Source organism: Schistocerca nitens, chromosome 3, assembly GCF_023898315.1.
Source record: "Schistocerca nitens isolate TAMUIC-IGC-003100 chromosome 3, iqSchNite1.1, whole genome shotgun sequence".
Taxonomy (NCBI): Eukaryota; Metazoa; Arthropoda; class Insecta; order Orthoptera; family Acrididae; genus Schistocerca; species Schistocerca nitens.
Window position 1 is genome coordinate 945,278,258 of NC_064616.1, and position 26,192 is coordinate 945,304,449.

A 26,192-nucleotide genomic window follows, 5' to 3' on the forward strand; every position below is an offset into this window, starting at 1 on the left:
ATGCAAAATAAAGGTGTATTCTGATAATTTTCCTCTCGTAGTGTAATTGGGAACACAGAGAACGTTGCGAATGATGTCAATAAAAATTCTTTATTCGCAGTTTATGGTAGAAAGTTAAATATTGGTTTGATTTATGAAGAATCGCACTGCAGATATTTCGAGTAATCTACATATCCTGTATGATAGTGTCGATTAAGATCAACTGCTCTGTCATTCGTCTGGAAAATCACTGCAAATGAAAAACTGTGACGCACCCTTTGTGGAGAAGTATTGAGAAAACTCTAAAAATCCTATATTAAGTAATGTCAACAGTCACCTACAGCTAGGGACGACAGTAGTGTAAATAATTTCGATAATACGGTTACACTCAGCATGTCGATTTACGGCAATGGCCGGGCGCTTCTATACAGATGAAGAACTCCAATTCACTGCGAGAAAACTGTGAAATTTGTGGTACCACGATCAGGCTGAATGGAATTTTTAAACAGTTTTCCATACATAAGGACGCGAATAGCAAGATGGCTTTAAGTTTCATCTAGACGCACGCTTCATAGAGAAAACTGCACAACACGGTTAAAGGATCACTTCCACGAAACAGCGTGATTGTCTCCCATTGCGACGCAGAGTTTTGAAATTTGGCTCATCGCTCTGTAATAACGCAGAAGCGTGGCGCACTGTGACTTCTCTCTTGAGTTTCATACAGCAAGGCGTCGACACACACAAAGAAATGGCCAGAGATCAGAAGCTCAAGTTGGTTTTCTGATGGCACACTAGGATCTAATTTCACCATAATTCTGCCCATCGCCTCCGTAGATGTGTCACACGATAGAAAGGTCGTCAAACCTTCCCTTACCCACATCTCACCGCTCCCTTGACGCCTTTGCGATAGATTCAGAACAGCGATACAGTGGCCAAGGGAAACATTTCAGACACGCCACGCACCGCTGCTCAGAATCGACACAAAAACTATGTAAATGAACGCCCCAAGAACAGGGGTCTACATCTAAATCTACATTTGCACTCCATGATCCAGCTCTCATTGACGCCTTTTATGCCCCCCCCCCCCCCCCCCCCCCGCCATGGCGTCAAGTGAAGGGGTGAGATGTGGGTAAGGTGTGTGACGACCTTCCCATCAAGCACCACGTGACACGTCGACGGTGGCACTGGGCAGAACTGGATGTTGCTTTTTTTTTCTTTTTTGCATGCGTCGACACCTTGCTGTATGAACCGTCGCCGAGCTCGAGATTGACGTCGTAGGGCGCCACGCTTTTGCAACATTAGAGAAGAATGCTATACGCACCTTTGAGCCGAATTTCAAACTTCTGCGTTGCAATGGAAGAAAAAGTCAGGGTTTCAGAGAAGTGGCACTTTAAATTTTTCGCACAGTATGTACAGGGTGTTCCAGAAGTGATGGTCAATATTCAGGGATATGACAGGAATGACCATTCGAAATAAAAAGTCAAGTAAACATGGGCTCTAAAACGCACACCTTAAGAGCTATGAACACTTCTTGATCTTAGATGCCGTGAAACAAATCTTTTTGACTGCAAACTCTTTGGTTTCTGTATTTTGGGACGTGGTAGTATGGACCAAAACAAGAAAAAAGTATAGTAAACATGTGCTCTAAAATGCATACCTTAAAAGTTATAAGCACTTGTTCATTAGAAGAGTTGTGTTTCAAAGTAGTGAAGATGAACAAGTGCTCATAGTAGGTCTTAGGGTATGGATTTTAGAGCACAGGTTTACTGGTCATTTTTTTCTTGTTTTGGTCCATTTTACCAAAATGGTGCAAATGGCTCTGAGCACTATGGGACTTAACATACGAGGTCATCAGTCCCCTAAACTTAGAACTTAATAAACCTAACTAACCTAAGGACATCACACACATCCATGCCCGAGGCAGGATTCGAACCTGCGACCTTAGCGGTCGCTCGGTTCCAGACTGTAGCGCCTAGAAACGCTCGGCCACTCCGGGCGGCTCCATACTACCATTTACCAAAATATGGAAAGCAAAGAGCTAGCAGTAGAAGAGATTTGTTTCACAGCACCGAAGATCAAGAACTGTTCATAGCTCTTAAGGTAAGCGTTTTAGAGCCCATGTTTACTTGACTTTTTTGTTTCGAATGATCTTTCCTGTCATATCCCTGAATATTGACCATCACTTCTGTAATACCCTGTATGCAGCTTGTGACCAATAGAATCCCAGTTTAGGCGAATTTAATGGCCAATATATCAACGTAAGTTGACTATCGTGCTCCTCAAACCACTGTAGCAGGATTGTGGCCTTGACACGGGCAGCTATACTGCTGGTAAATTGGTGGTAAGGTCTTATGGGACCAAACTGCTGAGGTGTTCGGTCCCTAAGCTTACGCACTAATTAACTTAACTTAAATTGACTTAAGGCTAAGGACAACACATACACCCATGCACGAGGGAGGACTCGAACCTCCGACAGGGGGGGGGGGGGGGGGGGAGCCGCGCGGATCGTTACAAGGCGCCTCAGACCGCGTGTCTATCCCTCGCGACTATAGTGCTGGAATACGCCATTGTCGTCGGTAAAGACATCCACCATGAATGGACGTAGGTGGACCGCAATAATGTTCTTAGCTGTCATGGTTCCTTCGATTACTGCCACAGGTCGTATGGAAGCCCAGGTGAATTTATTCCATACATAATATTGTCCCACCTGCCTGCGTCCGTGGCGCGGCGCATGTTTAAGCAGCCTTGCGTATCCGGACAAGACTATCGACTTGGGGTAACAAAAACGTGATTTTTCTGATCAGACGACAAGTTTCCACTGGTCTACGGTCCAGTCTCGATAGTTCTATGTCCACTGAATCGTAATTCACGCTATCGTTGGTTCGACAAGCAAAACATACAGCCCATTTGGTGCGCAATACCGTCTTCGTTAATTTGCACTGAACGTTGTGCTCAGAATCAGTTGTGATTGGACCAACATTTTACTCTGTTGTGAGATCTGCCACAGATCCCCTCCTATCCTACTTTATAGATTGCGTAATAATCCGACCTCCATGTTCTGTGATGTAGCGTGGACGTCCAACGCCTTGTAGCCTAATCCTGGTTTCACATTCAATCAACCATTCACAGCCCCAGCGCGTAAACAGCCATCCAGCTTCGCCGTTTCCGAGATGCACGCTCGCAGTTGCCGGTCCATGGCAATCTACGCTGTGTCAAAAACGCTTACGTCAGTGGATTTCGCTATTTGCAGTCCGTGTCATCAATAGAATAATTTCCCAGTCGTCTCTTCTTCGCTTGTACACTCCTGGAAATTGAAATAAGAACACCGTGAATTCATTGTCCCAGGAAGGGGAAACTTTATTGACACATTCCTGGGGTCAGATACATCACATGATCACACCGACAGAACCACAGGCACATAGACACAGGCAACAGAGCATGCACAATGTCGGCACTAGTACAGTGTATATCCACCTTTCGCAGCAATGCAGGCTACTATTCTCCCATGGAGACGATCGTAGAGATGCTGGATGTAGTCCTGTGGAACGGCTTGCCATGCCATTTCCCCCTGGCGCCTCAGTTGGACCAGCGTTCGTGCCGGACGTGCAGACCGCGTGAGACGATGCTTCATCCAGTCCCAAACATGCTCAATGGGGGACAGATCCGGAGATCTTGCTGGCCAGGGTAGTTGACTTACACCTTCTAGAGCACGTTGGGTGGCACGGGATACATGCGGACGTGCATTGTCCTGTTGGAACAGCAAGTTCCCTTGCCGGTCTAGGAATGGTAGAACGATGGGTTCGATGACGGTTTGGATGTACCGTGCACTATTCAGTGTCCCCTCGACGATCACCAGTGGTGTACGGCCAGTGTAGGAGATCGCTCCCCACACCATGATGCCGGGTGTTGGCCCTGTGTGCCTCGGTCGTATGCAGTCCTGATTGTGGCGCTCACCTGCACGGCGCCAAACACGCATACGACCATCATTGGCACCAAGGCAGAAGCGACTCTCATCGCTGAAGACGACACGTCTCCATTCGTCCCTCCATTCACGCCTGTCGCGACACCACTGGAGGCGGGCTGCACGATGTTGGGGCGTGAGCGGAAGACGGCCTAACGGTGTGCGGGACCGTAGCCCAGCTTCATGGAGACGGTTGCGAATGGTCCTCGCCGATACCCCAGGAGCAACAGTGTCCCTAATTTGCTGGGAAGTGGCGGTGCGGTCCCCTACGGCACTGCGTAGGATCCTACGGTCTTGGCGTGCATCCGTGCGTCGCTGCGGTCCGGTCCCAGGTCGACGGGCACGTGCACCTTCCGCCGACCACTGGCGACAACATCGATGTACTGTGGAGACCTCACGCCCCACGTGTTGAGCAATTCGGCGGTACGTCCACCCGGCCTCCCGCATGCCCACTATACGCCCTCGCTCAAAGTCCGTCAACTGCACATACGGTTCACGTCCACACTGTCGCGGCATGCTACCAGTGTTAAAGACTGCGATGGAGCTCCGTATGCCACGGCAAACTGGCTGACACTGACGGCGGCGGTGCACAAATGCTGCGCAGCTAGCGCCATTCGACGGCCAACACCGCGGTTCCTGGTGTGTCCGCTGTGCCGTGCGTGTGATCATTGCTTGTACAGCCCTCTCGCAATGTCCGGAGCAAGTATGGTGGGTCTGACACACCGGTGTCAATGTGTTCTTTTTTCCATTTCCAGGAGTGTATATTTGCCTCGACGCTCCCAGTACCCGCAAAGTCACCAAGCAGCATTCAGTCCCACGGTGGGCAGTGATCATAAAGCGCTCTCTCTCTCTCTCTCTCTCTCTCTCTCTGTGTGTGTGTGTGTGTGTGTGTGTGTGTGTGTGTGTGTATGTGTGTATGTGTGTGTTTGTGTGTGTGTGTGTGTGTGCGCGATTTCGCGTGTGTGTGCATTTCAGCTAATCTGCTCACGTCCGTCATTTCATGAACCGTTTGAGATACATTTTCACTAGTATGAAATGTTAAAAAGCGCTCACTAAATGACCCACAATTTCTTCTTAGCTACATTAATTACAGAGATATCAGTATCATCTTCGCTTTCTCAAGTATAGTAATTTCTAATACTGCTCTCGTAGTTCTAAAAAGAGATAAATCCATCGGCCTTTCACTCTTGAAAACCTATTAGTAGTTTCGGAGAAGTTACTATATTTAGAAATTACATGTGTTTTGAACATGAAACCCATCGCTGTGTTATGCGGAAGCTCCAGTTGTTACACGAAACTGTCGCACCTGGCTGATGAGGCGTTCCAGCTTGGTGTAGCTCGCAGAGTTTACTCACAAAAGCGGAAGTGTGGAGAAAATTTTATTTGAGAACTGATACCAATCACATGCACTGCGGGCCCCAAAGAACAAAAGTGATACCAATCACATCAGGCTACATCTGGCTGGACCTACACGCCGACTGGAAGGCAACAGAAGTGGCATCTAAGTAACGTTCACCAGTTAACTACGGTAATAGCTCTCTTCTCGTTTCCGTCATAGCTCTGAAAGAAAGACATACGCCAAAAATAGAATAGATTTGTAAAACAGGAACTGAGATACAAAGATTGTTAAATAAAGGCTTCGCGTCATGAATTTAATGTCACGATACACATTAACATCGGATATAAAATCACGAACGTCCGAGTAGGATAGCAGTCCAGGCGGGAAGGCGTGCCGGTCCCCGGCACGACTCCACCCGGCGGATTAGTGTCGAGGTCCGGTGTGCTGACCAGTCTGTTTATGGTTTTTAAGGCGAATGCGAGCTGCTTCCCCTTATTCCGCCTCAGTTACACTATGTCGGCGACTGCTGCGCAAACACTTTCTGCACGTACGCGTACACCATAATTACTCTACCACGCAAACATTGGGGCAACACTCATCTGGTGTGAGATGTTCGCGGTGGGGGGGATCCAGTGGGGGCCGAACCACACAACAAGCCTTGGTTCTGTGTGGGGCGGCGGAGGGGTGAGTGGACTGCTGTAAACTGTTGTGTGGTTGTAAACCAATGAGGACTAAGGTGGGGACGAAGACTCCCTGTCGTTTGTAGGTCCCCAGTTCCATACAGTGCAATACAATACAATACAAGATAGTAGTCGGGTTCCTGTTTAAAAGAGACAAATCTTAAATTCTAAGTATAGTAATTTCCACAATCTAATAATCGGATTTTCAAGAGTGAAACGCCATTGAATTCGTCTTTTTTGGAATTACAGTATTACCAACAGAAATTACTATATTTCCATTTGAAAAAGCGAAGAAGATACTGATATCTGTGTAATTAATACAGCTATAGATAATATTGTGAAGACTTCTCTCAATTCGTCTGGTGATAGCAAAATTGTGATATCTTAAAGGATTCTGGAAATATTTGAGGTGAACAGCTCACCTGAGCCACCCTCTACTAAACCAGGTGTTTCTCCTAAGAGCCATTAGGTGTATTTTCGCTGTTGCTTCGGCAGATATTTGCAGTTTCGTCCTTGCGTTGTGCAGCTGTAATCAACTCAAACAATCACAGCTCGCCACGTCTTTCATGCGACGTCTACTGTCAATAGAAAGCGTCGGTTTGTTTCCCATTACAAACAAAATTATTTTTAAAGCGGAATTTTACTTGACAATCTAATAGACCGCCCCCAAATTAGTCTAGTCCGATGTATGTTTTATCGATAATTATTATGAGGGATAGTAATCCACGTAGAATAAACAACAATCCATTAGCGTCTGGAAGCTGCATGCTTGACGGCAGCAGTCGGCGCCTGCCAGGGCGTTGCTGGAGTACTGGTTTCTCACGGAGTTTTACTGTCCCTGTTAATACCTATCGACAAAAAAAATCTCGCACTAGACTAATCTGGGACCACTCTATCGAAGGGGTACCTAAAATTCCTCTTTAACAATCATTTTGTTTGTAACTGGAAACAAACCGACGCCTTCCGTCGATACTGGGAGACGCATGAAAGCCGTATGAACACTATTTGTTTGTGCTGACCGCAGCTACATAATGCCAAAGCGGAGTTACAAATATCTAGAGAAGCACCGGAGAAAATGAGAAAATACGCTTCAGAACTGTTAAGAAAGACACGCTGCATATATATTCTGACGATTTGCAGGACTCTAATTGAGCATTTATTTCTGTTGAAGAATTTCCTGATGACAATTAACAAAGTAACAGAAAACTTGTAGGATTTAGCAATAGCTTGTGAATGACGTAAGTTTCCCTGTGTAATGAAGCAGTATGTTACTCATATGCCACCACCTGAATTAATGAAACTTTGAATGCAGAGTGTGTAAAGCATCATTCTGGAAAATCATCCAGGCCACTCCTTTTAGGGCAGAGACGGAAAACGTCTCTGATGTTATTCAGCGAATGACTACTGCAAAATTAGACTTGCCACATATGGTATTTATTTTCAATTTTGTGCTGAAATAATGGATCATTTTTTAAGCAGGCGTAGAGTAAATTTCTAAATTATATTTATTGAAGTTCGCCTTGAGCGTACTTCATGATCGCACTCGCAGTATTTGTGGCTATTGTTAGTGGAAGTAAAATGTTCAGGTTGATAAAGCTGCGTCATTTGCATTCTTCAGGAGTCTTCTGGGCTGCTGAGTTCTGTTCAGCCATTTGATGACACCAGAGGACTTCAGAAGAAGATATCAGCTTTTGTAAAAATGTAAAATGAGGGTGGTCTTATGGCCTGAAAGATTTTAGTGATAGTATATAGTTCGCTAGAGGAAAGTTCAGTTTATTCCTTTCACGACATGTGAATTAACGATTTCTTGTTGACAACCCAATTGTACATTTTGCTTTCAGCATATTAACGCGGGTGGCTGCATCCATGATATAATGAGAAGGTATCCCTGTATGTTTTTGTGTGCTTTCATTGCCTTATAAAATGAATACTCAGCAATGTTTCCTAATCCGTCGTTCTATGATGACTTTCGAAAACCAACTTTCCTAAACAATATACACAAAACAACTTCATAAATATGTACAGTTCAGGATTAAAGTGACCGAACTACTTCTCCGGTACAAGGACTGCAGAAATAGAAAGAAGTGTGAAATTTGATTCTCAAAATGCACATTCTTATTATTACATATTGCTGAGGATCAAAATATTCAAGTAACGGAAATACTGGCGCGGGAGTAGTATTTCAACTGCTTTATTAGCCAGTCGACGTAATAAATTGTAATCAACGGTAAGGGTTTGCACATTATTGATCACCAATTTCTCAGACTACAAAGGACTTCTACCTTTGTTACGGCCTCACAAAAACTGTCTACGATCCACCTTTTCCAGCACAAACGACTTTCCGGCACCTCTTGAAAAGGCGAAAGCTCAGCTGGAGAAACGGTTGATCTCTCACCGCTCGTATATTTTAAAATTTCAGGCTCGAGTGGGTCGGTGCTAGCTGTATGCTTGGCTACAGAGCGAGAGGGCCGCCGAAGGCCGAAGAATGGGGAGCTCGCCAGGGGGCGTTACTCCGATAACCTCGCGAGACAAACTGGCCCTCTTCCTAAACATCCCGAGACGGATGCCAAACTGCTTTGGCAGCATCAGATTCCCAGTGAGATTTTCAGTCCTCTTCCAAGGTAACATTTTCCTTCCGAGAAGAGGTTTTTACTTGGCTGTTTCTATACAGTTGAAGCGATCACTATGGACGAGGGTGGCAGAATACTCTGCCTCCGTTTCGAGTGTATATCTCTGCGGTATAGGCTGTTCACTTTGCTTTGCTGCTAACCAGCATTTTATGCAGAAAATTATTCACTAGTGAGTGGTACGAGAAGTGTCTCATGCAAACCTATATTTAACTTTTACGTAATAGATGCAATTTTCATACCCTAATAGTACCCAAGAGTTATCAGCAAATTAGAATTCGATGAATGAAAGTCCGTATGACGGCATTTGCTGTTTATTATAGTCCATTGAAAGACCCGTGATCGGTTTTACATCTTAAATACGCCCTCTGGTGCATTCCTGTATAAAATAATTACAGTATTTGTATAATAAAAATCATAAATGAATTTTTTTAATCTTAAAAAACTTTCACTACAAATACTGTTCTGTATATGTATTGTTAAACGCCGTTGTATTAAATAAACTTTAAAAAACTTCTGCTACTAATATAATATTATATGGACTGTTGATAGTCAATTTTCATATTAATTACTTGCAAGTCATCATTTCAAGTTTAATGAGAATTGCGATGTTCCAAGGTGCAGCTATAAACGAAAGTGAGTAACGACTCAACGGTTGCTGTTAAACACCGGTGGTGGCTGCATACGGTTAGTTAGACAAAAATGCGTGTACAGACCGGCCCACCGAGAATGTAACGGATCAGGAAAATAATTTTTAGTTCGACATGACATTTTTAGTAGATTATGTACGACTGTATAGTTTCTGCAACATATTTTATCAATCATACTACGCTGTAAATACTTGCAAGTTAAAGTAAACTGTAAGTCAAGGAAAGAAATATTGAAGTGTTAAAGAAGAAAAAAGGTTTCATAAATTAATTCAACAAAAATAACGAATTAGTTTGGGAGTACGACATCTCAATATGCTGCGATACCCGACATTTTTTAACTGCACTTAATCAGTATGCTGTTTTTTGATGTTTTCGGTGTTCTTTCTTGATGCTTCTGTGGCAGTACAAATAGTACTATATAATGCTGGGTGTCCCAGGAGTCTTTCCCTGATTACAAACATTCATAAGGCATAAAATATGACACAGACAAATACTTTTTATATTGACATATTCAAGCCTTTGTGTACATACATGCTGTTACTTTGTTTGTTACAGGCTCAGTGACGTAATAACGGCGGAATCCGACACCATTTGCAAGCAACATGTACTCAGACCAGAAGAAAGCCTAACGTTTTGTCTGGTATCACGAGACATAGCCACGAAAAACAGTCCAGAGAAAATTCCAGATGGCATACCACATATAACCACCAGATTGTAAAAGCATCAACATGTGGTATGAGAAGTTTAAGTAAACAGGGAGCGACTGTGATCTCCCTACAGGCAGGGCTCGACCTGGTGCAGACATTTCAGACAGTGAGAGACGCCTTCGTGAGAAGTCCCAAGAAGTAAGTACGCAGATCGTCACCTGAGTTGAAGATTCCGAAGACATCAGTGCACCCTGCATAAACAACTTCTTTCCCGTGCGTACGAGACACTTTGGGCTTTCTCCTGGTTTGAGTACATACTCTTTGCAAATGGTGTCCGATTCCGCCGTTGTTACGTCACTGGACCCTGCAACGAACAAAGTAACAGAAATGAATCTTCCTGGCAGATTAAAACTGCGTGCCGGGCCGAGACTCAAACTCGGGACCTTCGCCTTTCGCGGGCAAGCACTTGCGGGCGAGCACTTGCCCGCGAAAGGCAAAGGTCCCGAGTTCGAGTCTCGGCCCGGCACACAGTTTTAATCTGCCAGGAAGTTTCATATCAGCACACACTCCGCCGCAGAGTGAAAATCTCATTCTGGAAAGTAACAGAAAGTATGTATGTCACACGCAATTCGAGATAAAAAATATTTTGACCGCGAATCACAGTTTACGCCTTACGAATGTTTGTAGTCAGGGAAAGACTTCTGGGACAGTTGGTATATTCTCATAGTGAAAGGACTGTCGAGTAAAGTATGTGAACATATTGTGCACATTTTAGAGTTTAAGCTAGCAGATTTTAAATTTCGAGATTTTTATTTTAGATGTAATGAACTTAAGAAATGTAGTTTTTCGTTTCATATTTCATCTTTTGAGTTCTTTGGTTTCTTACACATTATTACGACTACAAATGTGAGAAGTTTGAGCTGAGAGCATGGAGATTTTGTACCTCTGCACGAGACGATGGGCCTCTGAGTGTATCAGCTGCTGCTCGGAAGTACCTGTGGACTAGCAGTGTGAGCAGGTGGTGGTGGTGCGGCCGCAGGCTCCGACGCGGCGGCGCCGGCGTCCGCGTCGGCGGAGACGCGCAACCTGAGCCTGCAGAGCACGTGCCACCTGGCGCTGGACGCCTGCCAGCGCAACGCCTCGTGCCGCGCCAAGCTGCAGCCCGTGCTCGCCGCCTGCGACCCCGCGCCCGGCCGCTGCCACCGCCACAGCTGCATGGACAAGCTGCAGGACTTCTACCGACAGAAGGACCTGCTGCCCTTCACGCTCGAGATAGCCTTCTGCCTCTGCAAGTAAGTCGGCGCTGCTTCCCAATCTGGGGGTACACCCCTATTAACTATCACGATCGTCGTTCAATAACCAATGCAACACTTCTCTTACGGTAAACTGGTTGGTTTCTTTCGAGATTCCAATATACTATATTATTCCCCATTCTTTTGGCTACAAATTCCTGTTTTTCGGCATAATCTCCGATGAGAGACAGGGAGGGCCTACACACCCGCACGGTATCACTGGACGACATCGGAGCCATCGTCTACATCTACATCTACATCCATACTCCGCAAGCCACGTGACGGTGTGTGGCGGAGGGTACCTTGAGTACCTCTATCGGTTATCCCTTCAATTCCAGTCTCTTATTGTTCGTGGAAAGAAAGATTGTCGGTATGCCTCTGTGTGGGCTCTAATCTCTCTGATTTTATCCTCATGGTCTCTTCGCGAGATATACATAGGAGGGAGCAATATACTGCTTGACTCCTCGGTGAAGGTATGTTCTCGAAACTTCAACAAAAACCCGTACCGAGCAACTGAGCGTCTCTCCTGCAGAGTCTTCCACTGGAGTTTATCTACCATCTCCGTAACGCTTTCGCGATTACTAAGCGCGCTGCTCTCCGTCGGATCTTCTCTATCTCTTCTATCAACCCTAACTGGTACGGATCCCACACTGGTGAGCAGTATTCAAGCAGTCGGCGAACAAGTGTACTGTAGCCTACTTCCTTTGTTTTCGGATTGCATTTCCTTAGGATTCTTCCGATTAATCTCAGTCTGGCATCTGCTTTACCGACGATCAACTTTATATGATCATTCCATTTTAAATCACTCCTAATGCCTACTCCCAGATAATTTATGGAATTAACTGCTTCCAGTTGCTGACCTGCTATATTGTAGCTAAATGATAAAGGATCTTACTTTCTTGCTGCATCAATAACGTCCCCATCATCCAAATACAGCATCCCGCGGAGTGCATTCATCATTGAGCCAAAAAGATGTGGCCATTAGGGTGGATGACGAAGAAGATTCCTATAAAGTTTTTTGAGCTTCTCTCGGGTGCGCATACATGTGCGACGTCTTCATGGAGAAAAAGAACTTCGTTTACATTTCTGTGGCGACGATCAAACTGAAGTCTTTTCTTAAATTTCCTGAGGGTAGCACACCTGAACGGGTTCGGGCGACATTGCGATGATGACAGACGCCTCGGCCAACGACTCACCGTGCTTTTGTTCACTGCCAGGTCTTCGTAGACATACTGCAAGCACCTATGAATATCTGCGATGCTCTCACAGCTTTCTCCATGGAACGCACCTCCTTTAGTGACGCTATTTTGAAGGCTACGTATAGTGCCGTCATCATTCGGAACATCATGAAACTATAGGCGCTGAAGCGGGAAGATTCCACCATGTCCCACAACTACACTACTGGCCATTAAAATTGCTATACCAAGAAGAAATGCAGATGATAAACTGGTACTCATTGGACAATTATATTATACTAGAACTGATATGTCATTACATTTTCACGCAATTTGAGTGCATAAATACTGAGAAATCATTACCCAGAACAACCACCTCTGGCCGTAATAACGGCCTTAATACGCCTGGGCATTGTGTCAAACAGAGCTTGGATGGCGTGTACACGTACAGCTGCCCATGCAGCTTACGATACCACCGTTCATCAAAAGTAGTGACTGGCGTATTGTGACGAGCCAGTTGCTCGGCCACCATTCACCAGACGTTTTCAATTGGTGAGAGATCTGGAGAATGTGCTCGCCAGGGCAGCAGTGGAATATTTTCTGTATCCAGAAAGGCCCGTACAGGACCTGCAACATGCGGTCTTGCATTATCTTGCTGAAATGTAGGGTTTCGCAGGGATCGAATAACGGGTAGAGCCACGGGTCGTAACACATCTGAAATGTAAAGTCCACTGTTCAAAGTGCCGTCAATGCGAACAAGAGGTGACCGAGACGCGTAACCAATGGCATCCCATACCGTCACGCCGGGTGATACGCCAGTACTGCGATGACGAATACGTGCGTTCACTGCGATGACGCCAAACACGGATGCGACCATCATGATGCTGTAAACAGAACCTGGATTCATCCGAAAAAATAACGTTTTGCCATTCGTGCACCCAGTTTCGTCGTTGAGTACACCATCGCAGGTGCTCCTGTCTGTGATGCAGCGTCAAGGGTAACCGCAGCCATGGTCTCCGAGCTGATAGTCCATGCTGCTCGAAACGTCATCGAACTGTTCGTGCAGATGGTTTTTGTCTTGCAAATATGTTGACTCAGGGATCGAGACGTAGCTGCACGATCCGTTACAGCCATGCGGATAAGATGCCTGTCATCTCGATTGCTACTGATACGAGGCCTTTGGAATCCAGCACGGCGTTTCGTATTACCCTTCGCAACCCACCGATTCCATATTCTGCTAACAGTCATTGGATCTCGACCAACGCGAGCAGCAATGTCGCGATACGATAAACCGCAGTCGCGATAGGCTACAATCAGACTTTTATCAAAGGCGGAAACGTGATGGTACGCATTTCTCCTCCTTATACGAGGCATCACAACAACGTTTCACCAGGCAACGCCGGTCAACTGCTGTTTGTGTATGAGAAATCGGTTGGAAACTTTCCTCATGTTAGCACGTTGTAGGTGTCACCACCGGCGCCAACCTTTGGTGAGTGCTCTGAAAAGCTAATCATTTGCATATCACGGCATCTTTTTCCTGTCGGTTAAATTTCGCGACTTTAGCACGTCATCTTCGTGGTGTTTCAATTTTAATAGACAGTAGTGTAATTCCATATTTTTTTCAACCGAATTTGGGAGAGAAAGGTAATGTGTAGCGTTACTTATTGAAGGCCTCTCGTAAGAGTATTTCATTAGCCTCTATAGTCTAATAGGTAGCTTCTGCTTTCGAGGTCAAAAGTTGCGACGTTGTCGCAACAAGTAACGTCTGCAGGCAGCCTTCTCAGAATTCCGCTGCTCGCGGTGATATAAAACCACTTTAAAGTCTCTATCATCTAAAAATCGTGTACAAAATCTGAAATTTAGGAACCATATACATATCTAGTGTCTCCAAGGACGTCAAAAATCTGTTCTTATTTTCAAAATTATGACCAGAGCTAATATTTAGAAACGTATTAAATTTTCGCATCCGGGAAGCTATTTAAAACTTGTAGCCTTGTATCTTCAAAACTACTGAATTCTTTCTTCCCCTTCGTCCATTACGAATGTTTCGTATAGCATTGTGTTCGTCATGTACCAGATGTGATACAAAAACATGGTGAAAAATTTTATTAGAAACAAAGTAATAAGCCTACAAGTCATTCGATTTATCTTCTTCAAAGTGCTGCCCTTGGTTAGGAATGCACGTATCCCAACGTTGAATCCTTGACTGGAAGCATTGCTGGAAGACTTCCTTTGGAAGCGCGTTAAACTATTCTGTCGTAGTTTGCTCAATGTCAGGAATAGTGTCAAAACGTTTTACCTTAAGCACGGTATTAATTTTTGGGAAGAACCAGAAGTAGCATGGATGCAAAATCTGGTGACTAAGGCGGATTTCGACAGGAACACTTTTTCCGGCCCAAAACCCGCAAATCAGAAGCGAGTTGTGGCGCTCCGTGTTGTGATGAAGAAGGAAACCATTGGACCATTTTTCTGATCTCTTTCTTCGTGCACCGTTTCGCAAACGTAGCATTACCCCCTTTTAAAAGCCCGTTTTACAGTTTTATCCCTTTGAATAAACTAAAATCGCACTATGCTACCAATATCGAGAAAAAAAGTGAACATAACTTTGACATTAGATTTTGACTGTCGTCCGTTTTTAGGGCGAGGAAATTCGAAATTCGCTAGTTTTCCATTGGTAACTGTGAATTTTCGCCTAAAGATCATACCCATAGGCTCAAATTTCATCTCCAGTTACAATTTTGGACAGGAAGTCAGGATCTGAATGAAAACGATGCTTCAGCTCCGTACAACCTGACAACGATTTTCCTTCTGTTCATCACTAAAAAGTCTGGAAACAAATTCTCCAGTCACTCGTCTCACTTGCAAATTATCGGTTACGGGCACGTACTAGATACTAAGTTCTTCGGTAAGCTCTCGCCTGTTTCAGTGAACAATTTTTGCCACTTCTTGCACGTTTTCTTCTGTTTTTGAAGTTAATGAACGTCTCGAACTTTGCTCGTCTTCTACAGACTCATTTCCGCTTTTAAATCGCTCATGAAACTTGTAAAGTTTTCAGAGTTACCGTATTATCGCCATACACCACTTTCTACATTTCATGGTTTTTTGACACTTCTTTGCAAATTGAAACAGAACTTAATGTTCACGCGTTGTTCGAAATCCATGACGTGCGACTGACACCGCGAGCACAACCTCACTCTAGCGTGTCTGGACTTTGACTGACAAGTCAGAACGTGTTCCAAATTGACGCTGCTTTTCTCCAGGCTATCGGACAAATTATATCACATGCTTGTAGGATCAATATTTCTTGCTAAAAAAAAATTAATTCAACATGTTTTTGATCGTACTCGTATATGAAACTGAAAACTGGATTTCTTTGTTTTTCAGTTTTATCAACCCAACTCGAATGAATGTTAACAGCCTATGCCCAACAAAAATCACGAAGAAACTTCGATATGACGTACACGGCACACTGATGAGCCAAAACATTACTACCACCTGATTAGAAGCTTGTTCACCGTCTTTGGAACAAAATACATCACTGACTCTGCTTATCAGGGATCCGACAGTTTGCTGGTAGGTTCGAAAGTTTGTTCGCAGGTTTGTGGAGGCATGTGGCATTAGATGTTTACGCACCGTGCATGTAACTGCGTAAAAAACGGGCCGCTGATTTGTGTCCGCGGTGATGGCGGCCGATAGCGACCAAGATGGGTTCCACAGGATTTACATCAGGCAAATTTCGTCCCCGAGACATCAGCGTGATCTCACTATAATACTCCTCAAACCACTGTAGCACGGTTCCGGCTCCGAGACACGGACAATTATCCTGCTGGAAGATGACATCGCCGTCGGGGAAGACATGAAGCATGCAGGTGGTTCGCACCTGTCAGTGTGACCCATGCAAGTGCAGGCGAATGTCTGCCATAGCTTAATACTGTTCCCACAGACTGCGTCCATGGCGTGCTGCACGTTTCGAGCCGTCGTTCACCTCGATGACGGCGTTTGTGAAGACGACCATCGACCGAGTGTAGTAACAAATGTGATTCACACGAAGAGCCGATACGTTTCCATTGGTTGACGGCCGAATCCCGATGGTTCTGTACCCAGTGCAGTCGTAATTGACGATGTCGTTGGGTCAGCATGTGATCACATAGGGGTATCTGCAGCGGATCTCCATCTATCCTACTTTACAGGGCCGACAAGCCTCCGAACCCCACGTTCCGTGATGAGTGTGGACGTCCTACCATTTAGTGCCTAGTGGTAGCTTCACTGTCCTTCTACTTCTTTCCGTAGATGCTCACGGTAGTAGCGCGTCAACATTCGACCAGCTTCGCCGTTTTCGGGATACTCGTTCACGGGCTCTGCGTGACAATAATCTGCCCTTTGTCAAAGTCGCTTATCTCAACGGATTTCCTCATTTGCTGCCCATATCTTCGGTAGGGTAAGCCCCCGTCCGTGTCTACTCCGCTTACATACTTTTGTTACCGCGTCACGTGGCCGCAACGCCATCAAGTGGTATCCAACATCGCAGTGGGCAGTGATAATGTTTTGGCTGATCAGCGTAGATATCTGTAACGTTGGTCAGCACGTCAACATTTTGCTCTTACTTTTAATTAAGACCGCAGATTTGGATTTTCCTGGAATAGGTGAAATTTTCGCGCCCATAATTTTGCTACAGGTAATCCCATTGCCTTGTGTAGGCCAGTGCCAGCACAGTGCGACCGGCATTTTCAAGCGCCCATTGATGTAATGCTGAGGAAAGCAGTCCATCACGCTCTCTACTGGACATTAAAACTGCAACACGACGAAGACGGTATGCAACAACTGTTGAATTGCCATGAACTGTGCTACACACTTCGACATTAAAACCAATAGTATTTCAGCATATCCTCACAATATAAGCAACCGTAACACCGTCTACATTCACTGTGTAAGGAGCTATTACACAGCGTATTTCCGTCACAAAACTCGCATTGGACCATTGGTCGTCTGAGAGAAGATCGTGTTACATCATTTGTATGAAGGAGACTTGCCAGCAGCACGTGTTGCACAACGACCGGATCGTGCCCTGCCGAGAATGTGGCTCATCGTTCCGCGATACTGCTGATCGAGTTGTTCGGGATTCTGAGTGTAGAATCTAATGGTTCAGGTGGGGGTACCCAACGTCAGGATCGCACACCAGAGGACAGATACATGGCTCACTCGGCCGTGCAAGATCAGCGCCTCTAGCTAGGAAAAGAGCTTCTTCGTTGTATGACTAGTCTCACATGTTGAGCACCACTACTGTCAAAAGGCGACCATTTTTGCTGCTTCTCTCGACGCGCCGGAAGTGAGAGGCACGAAGACAGCGGTGCGCCCAATGGATGCACTGGACATAGCAGCGTCACCATATCGTCTTTGCAGACCAGTCCTGACTCTATGTATAGCAGCACGTTGGACGTATCCGCATGTAGAGGCTCCGAGCAGAACGAAATTTACCGGACTGCATTCGTCGTCGTTATACAGGGTGAGTCTGGAGGAGAGATACATGCATTGAGCAAGAGGAGAAGGAGGAGATTAGTGTTCAACGTCCCATCGATATCGAGGTCATTAGAGACGGAGCACAAGCTCGGATTAGGGAAGGATGGAGAAGGAAAGCGACCGTGACCTTTCGAAGGAACCGTCCCGGCATTTGCCTTAAGATATTTAGGGACATCACGGAAAACTTGAAACGGGATGGCCGGACGCGTGTTTGAGCTGTCGTCCTCCCGAATGTGAGTCCAGTGTGCTAACCACTGCGCCACCCCGCTCGGTATGCTCTGAACAGTGATAGTATTGGTGCTTCTGAACAAAAAACTTCATATGGACAAATGCCCTGTTCTGAATGATTCCGAGATGAAACACGTTTAATGTACTTTGTTATTTGTTTTTTGTATTATGCAGTATAGTGTCATGGTTTACAATGTACGAAAGCATTGTAGAGGGATTGGAGACGAACAGTTTGATATAGGATACTTACGGGGTATCAAGTCGGGAAACTACCTCAGATTAGCGTACAAAATCTACCTAAGCTACAGTGCATTCGCGTCGTGCGAGATTTTTAATTGGCCGTCCGCTGGGACCGAGCGGTTCTAGGCGCTTCAGCCTTGGATCTCGCTGCTGCTACGGTCGCAGGTTCGAATCCTGCCTCGGGCAGGTTAGTTAGGTTTAAGTAGTTCTAAGTCTAGGGGTCTGATGACTTCCGATGTTAAGTCCCATAGTGCTTAGAGCCATTTGAACCTTTGTAAATTGTCTCTCTCTCTCTTCGCGCAAATTATTAACCCCAGAGAAAAAAAATGAATACGATATTTTTATAGGAAATCTAACGTGTTTAATTTTGTACTGTGACACGTTTTCGCTAGAGGCCATTGTCTTCTTGTTATTCAAGAAGAACGTACAAAACGTACATTAAAGGTGTTCTACCTCGGAAACCATTCGGAATAGGGTGTATGTCCATACGAAGTTCTTTGTTCAGAATCACCAATAATATCATCCCTCAAAGCACCCAAGTTTCCTCCTGAATCACCCTATATGGGCCTAGCACCCCATGGTAAGGGGTCCGGTGGATTCACAACAAAATATCACCTCGGTTTCTCATGACTGGTAATTTTCACAGCTTTTACATTTCTGTGGCTGTGCCCTGTCTTCGACGTCTCCGTAACATCTTTCAACAAGATAACACAGGACCACATATTGTCCGCCCTGTTCACACAGTCCTCGATACAGACGATGATCGACTGTTGTCCTGACAAGCACGTCCTCCAGATCTCTCAGCCACTGGAAACATCTGGTCATAGGTTACCGCCACTCCGGCATGCAGCAGCTCGACAAACACTACTATTGATGAACTATGGCACTGAGCTCAAGCAGCATGGAATGGCATACCGAAGGGGCACCTCTATGCACAGAATTTCGCACCTAGTATACCCCAAATCATCTTCAAATGTGTTCTTCCAATTATACTGCATACGCACAATAAGTAAAATTTCATTATTTGCTATATTTCTTAGTTTTGCAATTTTTATGTCCAATAATGTAGTTACATTGCTCTAGTTAACTGACTTGGAGGTGAGGGAAGTTGGGTAAAGAGGTGCATATACTCATATAGTGGTTGGTAGGAAGAAACAAGACCTATGATGTATTACTAAAAACTCTGAATGAAAACTTACTGTATTATTTAACCCCGCTTTCGCAGCTTCTTTACAAAATGAGAAACAATTGCATATAGTGCAGAACTCTGTCACAATGTTACAGTAAATGTACGAACCATTTTAATCCTCGCCTGCTCAGCCTCAGCGACCTACTCAAATTCGCAAATAGCCACTAGCTCTTCTCCATTTTCTCCAAACTCCATTTACCAGTAATTGTCGGTTAATCAAACAAAATCACGCAAAGAATAAACGAGACACTTTAAAGAAATATCCACAAAGAGCGTACGGAGAGAAAGATACTAAACTATAACGAAGTAAGATAAAAATAATTGCCGTTTAAAATTCTTTCCAGTAAGTGAGTGTCATAGGAGGTGCAAATGAAAAAACTCCAAAAACGTACTATATTTAGTAGGCACTTGCTGAGTCTTTATTCAGACAACCACACAGGGAGCTGGTTCGAATCCATAGGGCAGCAAAGAATGCGGTATGTTGTCTGTTATTTTCGTACTGTAACTGGACAAAGGATTAAGTCGTTTGGAACTTACAGGCCATTTCATCTGTTAGTGGACACATACGACATTATTATCCTTTCAAAAATGACAGTTAAACATATTAGTAGGGCTAGCAGTAAGTGGAAACGTGTACTTTACGGTGATTTTTTTGGTGTAGTGATGATGAGTCATCTTTTGGAGGAATTACTATAACAGCGAAGCAAAATCTAATGCACAGTTGGTACGTTATACACAGACAGAGAAAGAGAGGGTTTTTATACGTACACAGCGTGAAACACTTTGGAGGATGGCAGGTTACACGTTCCGGCTGATTCTGCTGCCACTGCCGATGTCGTTTTATGCAACCTGCAATATTATATCTGGCCTTCAAAAACACTGCGCGAGATTTTCATATTCTCTCGCTGACTATGCGCAAAATATTAGTCCTACAGAAAAAATTAACAGGGCCTTTTTGTAGTAAATTTAATGTAGTTAAATTTCAGTACTGGGATAGGTTTTCACTGGAGAAAACTCACCTCCATACCCACACTCATACCACACCAGTCAGAATTTCTAGTATGTTCTTCGTGGCATTACCTCCTGCCACTGTACAAAAATTTTAGACTACACGAACTATTCCTGATATTCGAACTTTCTTCGTCTCTATGGATTGGGGCATTACGCCAGCAGCATAATCGACCTTTTCGTCATCATAATTAATTTAGAAGTCCTCGTGAGAGTAACGAAAGAAAAACGACTTTTGTAAACGTTACGCTAAAACTAATTACGTTGACAATTCTGTCCAAACTTAACCATTAGAAGCACAATAGTTTCGTAGTCAGAAGACCTGACGAGGGGCCGGCCGATGTGGACGAGCGGTTCTAGGCGCTTAAGTCTGGAACCGCGCGACCGCTACGGTCACAGGTTCGAATCCTGCCTCGGGCATGGATGCGTGTAATGTCCTTAGGTTAGTTAGGTTTAAGTAGTTCTAAGTTCTAGGGGACTGATGATCTCAGATGTTAAGACCCATAGTGCTTAGAGCCAGACCTGACGAGGATACGATCCAACTGTCTATTTTACGCTGTTAAAATTCACAAAATTGTTAGGTAAAATTTACACAAACATCAGTTTTAGAATTTGTCAGGAATAAATTAAGACGGCTGCGTAATAAGGCCAGTCAATGAACTCTAAAAAAAACGTCAAATGCGGGAAATAATTCGTACAGTAAAAGATTTTTGTACATTGGTAGGAGGGAGTGCCATGAACCATATACTAGAAATACTAATCGGTGGGAGCTGAATGTGGGAGTGGGGTGCGTTTGAACGTCACATTTTTGCGCTTTTCTTGAATTGCTCGAAAGCTACGGTCTCTTGAGAAAACGTATCAAAAAAAATGGTTCAAATGGCTCTGAGCACTATGGGACTCAACTGCTGTGGTCATTAGTCCCCTAGAACTTAGAACTAGTTAAACCTAACTAACCTAAGGACATCACAAACATCCATGCCCGAGGCAGGATTCGAACCTGCGACCGTAGCGGTCTTGCGGTTCCAGACTGCAGCGCCTTTAACCGCACGGCCACTTCGGCCGGCGAAAACGTATCCCACTACAAAATTTAACTACATTAATTTTCCTACATAAAGCTGCTGAGCACTTTTTTCTTTAGGGCAAACAGTTTGCGTGTAGCGATCGAGGAATTATTTAAATCTCGCATGTGGTTTATGAAGTCCAGATATATCATTGTGGATTATATAAAACGACATTTGTAGAGGCAGCTGGATCAACATGTATGTATGAAGTAGTTCACACGGTGTGTCAAATCCTTATGGTGAAAAATGTACAGTTTGTAGAGAATTTTGGACTGGATCTTGGAGACCAAGAACTAACAGCTAGAAATGAATACTTACTTTACTCACATAATTAACTTTTAATTCATATTAACAACGCAGGCTCGCAGTAACTGTTCATCTCAGAGCATGCTTTGTAATGCCGTACCCTCTCCCCACGATGTGTTATACAAATTACAGAGGCAACTACCAATCAGGTCCTACTGGAGTTTCGTACCGTCGTACCGGAACTCCTTCGGGGAACTCCACAGCAACGAAATCTTACAAGTAAGGCCCGGCGATCTCGCTAACCTTGTAGTTCACGTACTCTTTGATGTTAATGGTCGGTGCATTGGAAATCTGCAACCGCATATTCTCGCCAAAAACAGACGCTGAAATATCTCAGCAGCACATCACGCATGAACAATAGGTGCTCCGACCCAAAGCGGCTACAAAAAAAGGTCCTAACAGTTAATCTTGGAAACTTACAGCATGCAAGTTGATATCGAATCGTTGCTGGTGATTTAAGACGAGCGTGACGTGTTAAAGCGCGACTTCAGTGACTTGTTGGTGGGTTGGTGGGGGGGGGGGGGGGGGGGGGGGTCAGCACAGACCGAGGAGGATCGAGTTCCCGAATCGAATTGGCCCGCCGGATTAATATCGGCGGCTGATGTGCAAGCCAAACTGGATGTGGTTTTTAGGCGTTTTCCCATGTCCGACTAGGGGAATATCGGGCCTGTTATTACGTCCCGCCTCAGTTACACGATAAGCAAACACTTTGAGAACGTTCTCGCACTTTTACACGGGATAACCCTAAAAAAAGGCAGATAGAGTACTCAAATTCCGTCCCGGGAGAGAAGGGGTGGCGGCAGGAAGGACATCAGGTCCCCTTCTAGCAACAACATTGCCAAATCCAGAATAACATGAGGACCCAGAGAAGGTACGGGATAAGCCCAGGGAAAAAGAAAGGAAGCTAACGTATGGATTTTCATCCCCCATGGCTTTTGCTGCAGTGGAAAACACATTCATGGTTAAAAGAAACCTCGTCTGTCAACAACACAGATTGATTTTGACCCGCCCAGATAGCTGTGCGAGTTAAAGCGGTACTGATACATCGCGTTGGGTAATCCATGTCATGCTGTGCCAAGAGGAATGGTCGGTACTCAGGGATATTACGGGAATGATCATTCGAAATCGTAAGTATAGTGTAGATGGCTTTAAAATACATAGCTTAAGAACTATGAGCACTTGTTCATCTTTGCTACAGTGAAACAAATCTCTTCTACAGAACAAGTGCTCGTAGCTTTTAACGTATGTATTTTAGAGCCCTTCTTTACTGAACGTTCTTTCTTGTTTTGGTTCATACTGCCACCTCTCAAAACATGGAAAACAAAAATCTTCCAATAGAAAAGATTTGTTTCACAGTATCGAAGATGAAGTGCTCATAGCTTATAAAGCGTGAATTTTAGAGCCCATTATCACTAGAATTTTTGGCTACTATTAGTCGTTCCTGTCATATTTGTCCATACTGGGCTTTCGTCCTGGGTCACCCTGTACAGAACTGAACTCGTTTATGAGAGAGTTGTAAGTACTACTTCACTTTATTCTTCCAAGTGTGCACGTCACGGGCTAGTTGATGAACCTTTTCTTACACTATCCAATACAACCTCTTCAAATTCCACTGAGACAATAATTCTTTGTTGAGAACATTGGATAACTCTCTGCGCTTCGAATGACCCAGTTTCTGACAACGGCAATAAGTTTATCTCGATTACGATGACACCTATTGCGAAAGTTTATTCTGTACATTCGTTCGGCTTTCCGAATATGACGTCCTGTTGAACCATACATTAAATGCCTCTTTAACAGTGATGTTCCAGTCTGTCTCTGACTGTGAACTGTGGTAAGTAAATTCCGCTGTGGAGACATCGCGGACGGTTGTGTATTGTTTGAAAGTAGCCTCGCCAACGTGGATGTATCGTGTAGTCACAAGCTGACGTAACATAAGCTATGGAATACCTCCTAATATCTTGTCGGACCACCTTTTTCCTAGCCTAGTGCAGTAACTCGATGTGGCATGGCCTCAACAAATCGTTGGAAGTGCCCTGCAGAAATATTGAGTCACGATGCCTACAAAGCTGTCCATAATTGCGAATGTGTTGGTGGCGCAGGATCTTGCGCACGAGCTGACCGCTCGATTATGTCCCGTAAATGTTCGATGGAATTCATGTCGGGCGATCTGGGTAGGCAAATGATTCGCCAAATGTCCAGAACGTTCTTCAAACCGGTCGCGAACAGTTGTGGCCCAGTGACATGACATCGTTGTTTGAGAACATAAAGTCCATGGATGGCTGCAAATGGTCTCCAAGTGGCCGAACTATTTCCATTAAATGATCAGTTCAGTTGGACCAGAGGAGCCAGTCCATTCCATGTAAATACAGCCCACACCATTATGAAATCACCATCAGCTTGCACAGCGTCTTTTGGAAACGTGGATCCATTGCTTGCTAGGGTGTGCGACACATTCCAACCCTACCATCACTTCTTACCAACTGAAATCGGAACTCATCTGACCAGGACACGGTTTCCCAGACGTCTAGGGTCCAACCGATTTGGTCACGAGCCAATAAGAGGCACTGCAAGTGCGTGCTGTTATCAAAGACACTCGTATCGATCGTTTGTTGCCTTAGTCCATTCACGGCAGATTTCGCCACACTGGCCTAACGGATATATTCGTCGTACGTACCACATTGATTTCTGGGGTTATTTCACGCAGTGTTGCGTGTCTGTTATCACTCACAACTATATGAAAACGACGCTGCTCTCAGTTGTTAAGTGAAGGCCATCGGACACTGCGTTGTCCATAGTGAGAAATAATGCCTAAAATTAGGATTTCTCGGCGCACTCTTGACAGTGTGGAACTCGGAATATTGAATTCCCTAATATTTACGAAATGGACTGTCCCATGTGTCTTCCTCCAACTATCATCTCGCATTCAAAGTCTGCTAATTGCCATCGTGCGTCAACAATCACGCCGGAAAACTCTTCACATGAATCACCTCATTAGGAATGACAGAGCGCCAATGCACTGCCCTTTCGTACCTCGTGTACGTAACACTACTTCCATCTGTACAAGCGCATATCGCTATCGCGTGACTTTTGTCACCTCAGTGTGGTGTTAGCTATGAAACATAACCAAGATGGCGAAAGCCCGCTTGACACGCATTGCTCATTTAAGATGTCGTACTATCTGAAATGTTCATCTCACAATACTCAATTTAGAATCCTCTACGGCTTACGTTATTTTTCACTTTCGTCTTGCTTGTACCATGCTTAACATTTTGTAGAGAATTACATTCTAAGCATTTAAGTTTTTTTCAAAGACTTTCAATAACTAACTCTTTTCTCATTCAAAAACTCACTCTAATAAATGACAGGAAGATAGCTAATTTTACTGTACTGGGCAAGGTATGAAGTAAAACGGCTGTGGAAGCGTTTAAGTAAGTATCCAGGAACTCGCCCATAGCGTTGTGGGTAAACCGCGGAAAATTCCGAATCAGGGTGACCAGACGAGGATTTCAATCCCACTACTGCAGAAACCGAATTAATTTCTTTACTAGTGTTACATCTCGCGTCACCGTATATTTAATACCGTGAATATAATCGAAAATTGTGATCTGTCTTGTTCCCATAGGTGCGACGTATTCGCAACATAAAGATACACATTCAGCGTTTCATTTGCACTTGATTAGTTCATTTCTCGGATCTTACAGATATTTACAAAAAATTATCTCTGGTGTGCACAATTTTAATTGCAATCAAAGATATTTTCGAAAACTTTGTCTACAATTTCTCGGTGGCAGAGAGAGGCAATCAAAGGACGAACAAATGCCTCCTACATTTTCTAAAATGTCGCTAAAGCGTTAGTGAAAAGAAGAGATATGCATGAAACCGTTCATTGATAGCTCTCGTGGAACTCCTAATTATTGCTTGAAAGACAGAGTATTTGTGGAATGAACCGAGTGAGGAGGTTAGCACCAAGTTTGCTCATCAGGATTCCATCAACAGGTACTTTCCACACGGAACTTAATGAACAAAGCAAAGCGTCGAACGCGCTATGGCAGTTCCCCGCTTCACACGGAAATGCGGGAAGCGATAATTAAAGGGAAAGTTTTACTTTTTTGTGGCCTGATACACAGCATCTTTTGCTTGATGAAGCGTATGACCTCTTTTCATCCTTTACAGAATTATGCACCTGCGACGATAGTTTTCTAAAAGAATAGAATAAAAATAAGCTTAAACTTGCTAATGCAAGCATGTTAATAACCAAATTAATTAACATAAAAACTTGATGTTGCGCAA

General features: G+C 44.4%; 1 protein-coding gene across 1 annotated transcript in view; it reads left to right on the plus strand.

Moving 5' to 3' along the window:
- The window catches only part of LOC126249498 (uncharacterized), a 983,368-nt gene that overhangs the window by 679,895 nt on the left and 277,281 nt on the right, over positions 1–26,192 (plus strand). The window contains exon 6 of the mRNA XM_049951150.1: positions 10,923–11,175. Coding sequence (XP_049807107.1) covers positions 10,923–11,175 — 253 coding nt within the window. The remainder of the gene's footprint in view (positions 1–10,922; positions 11,176–26,192) is intronic.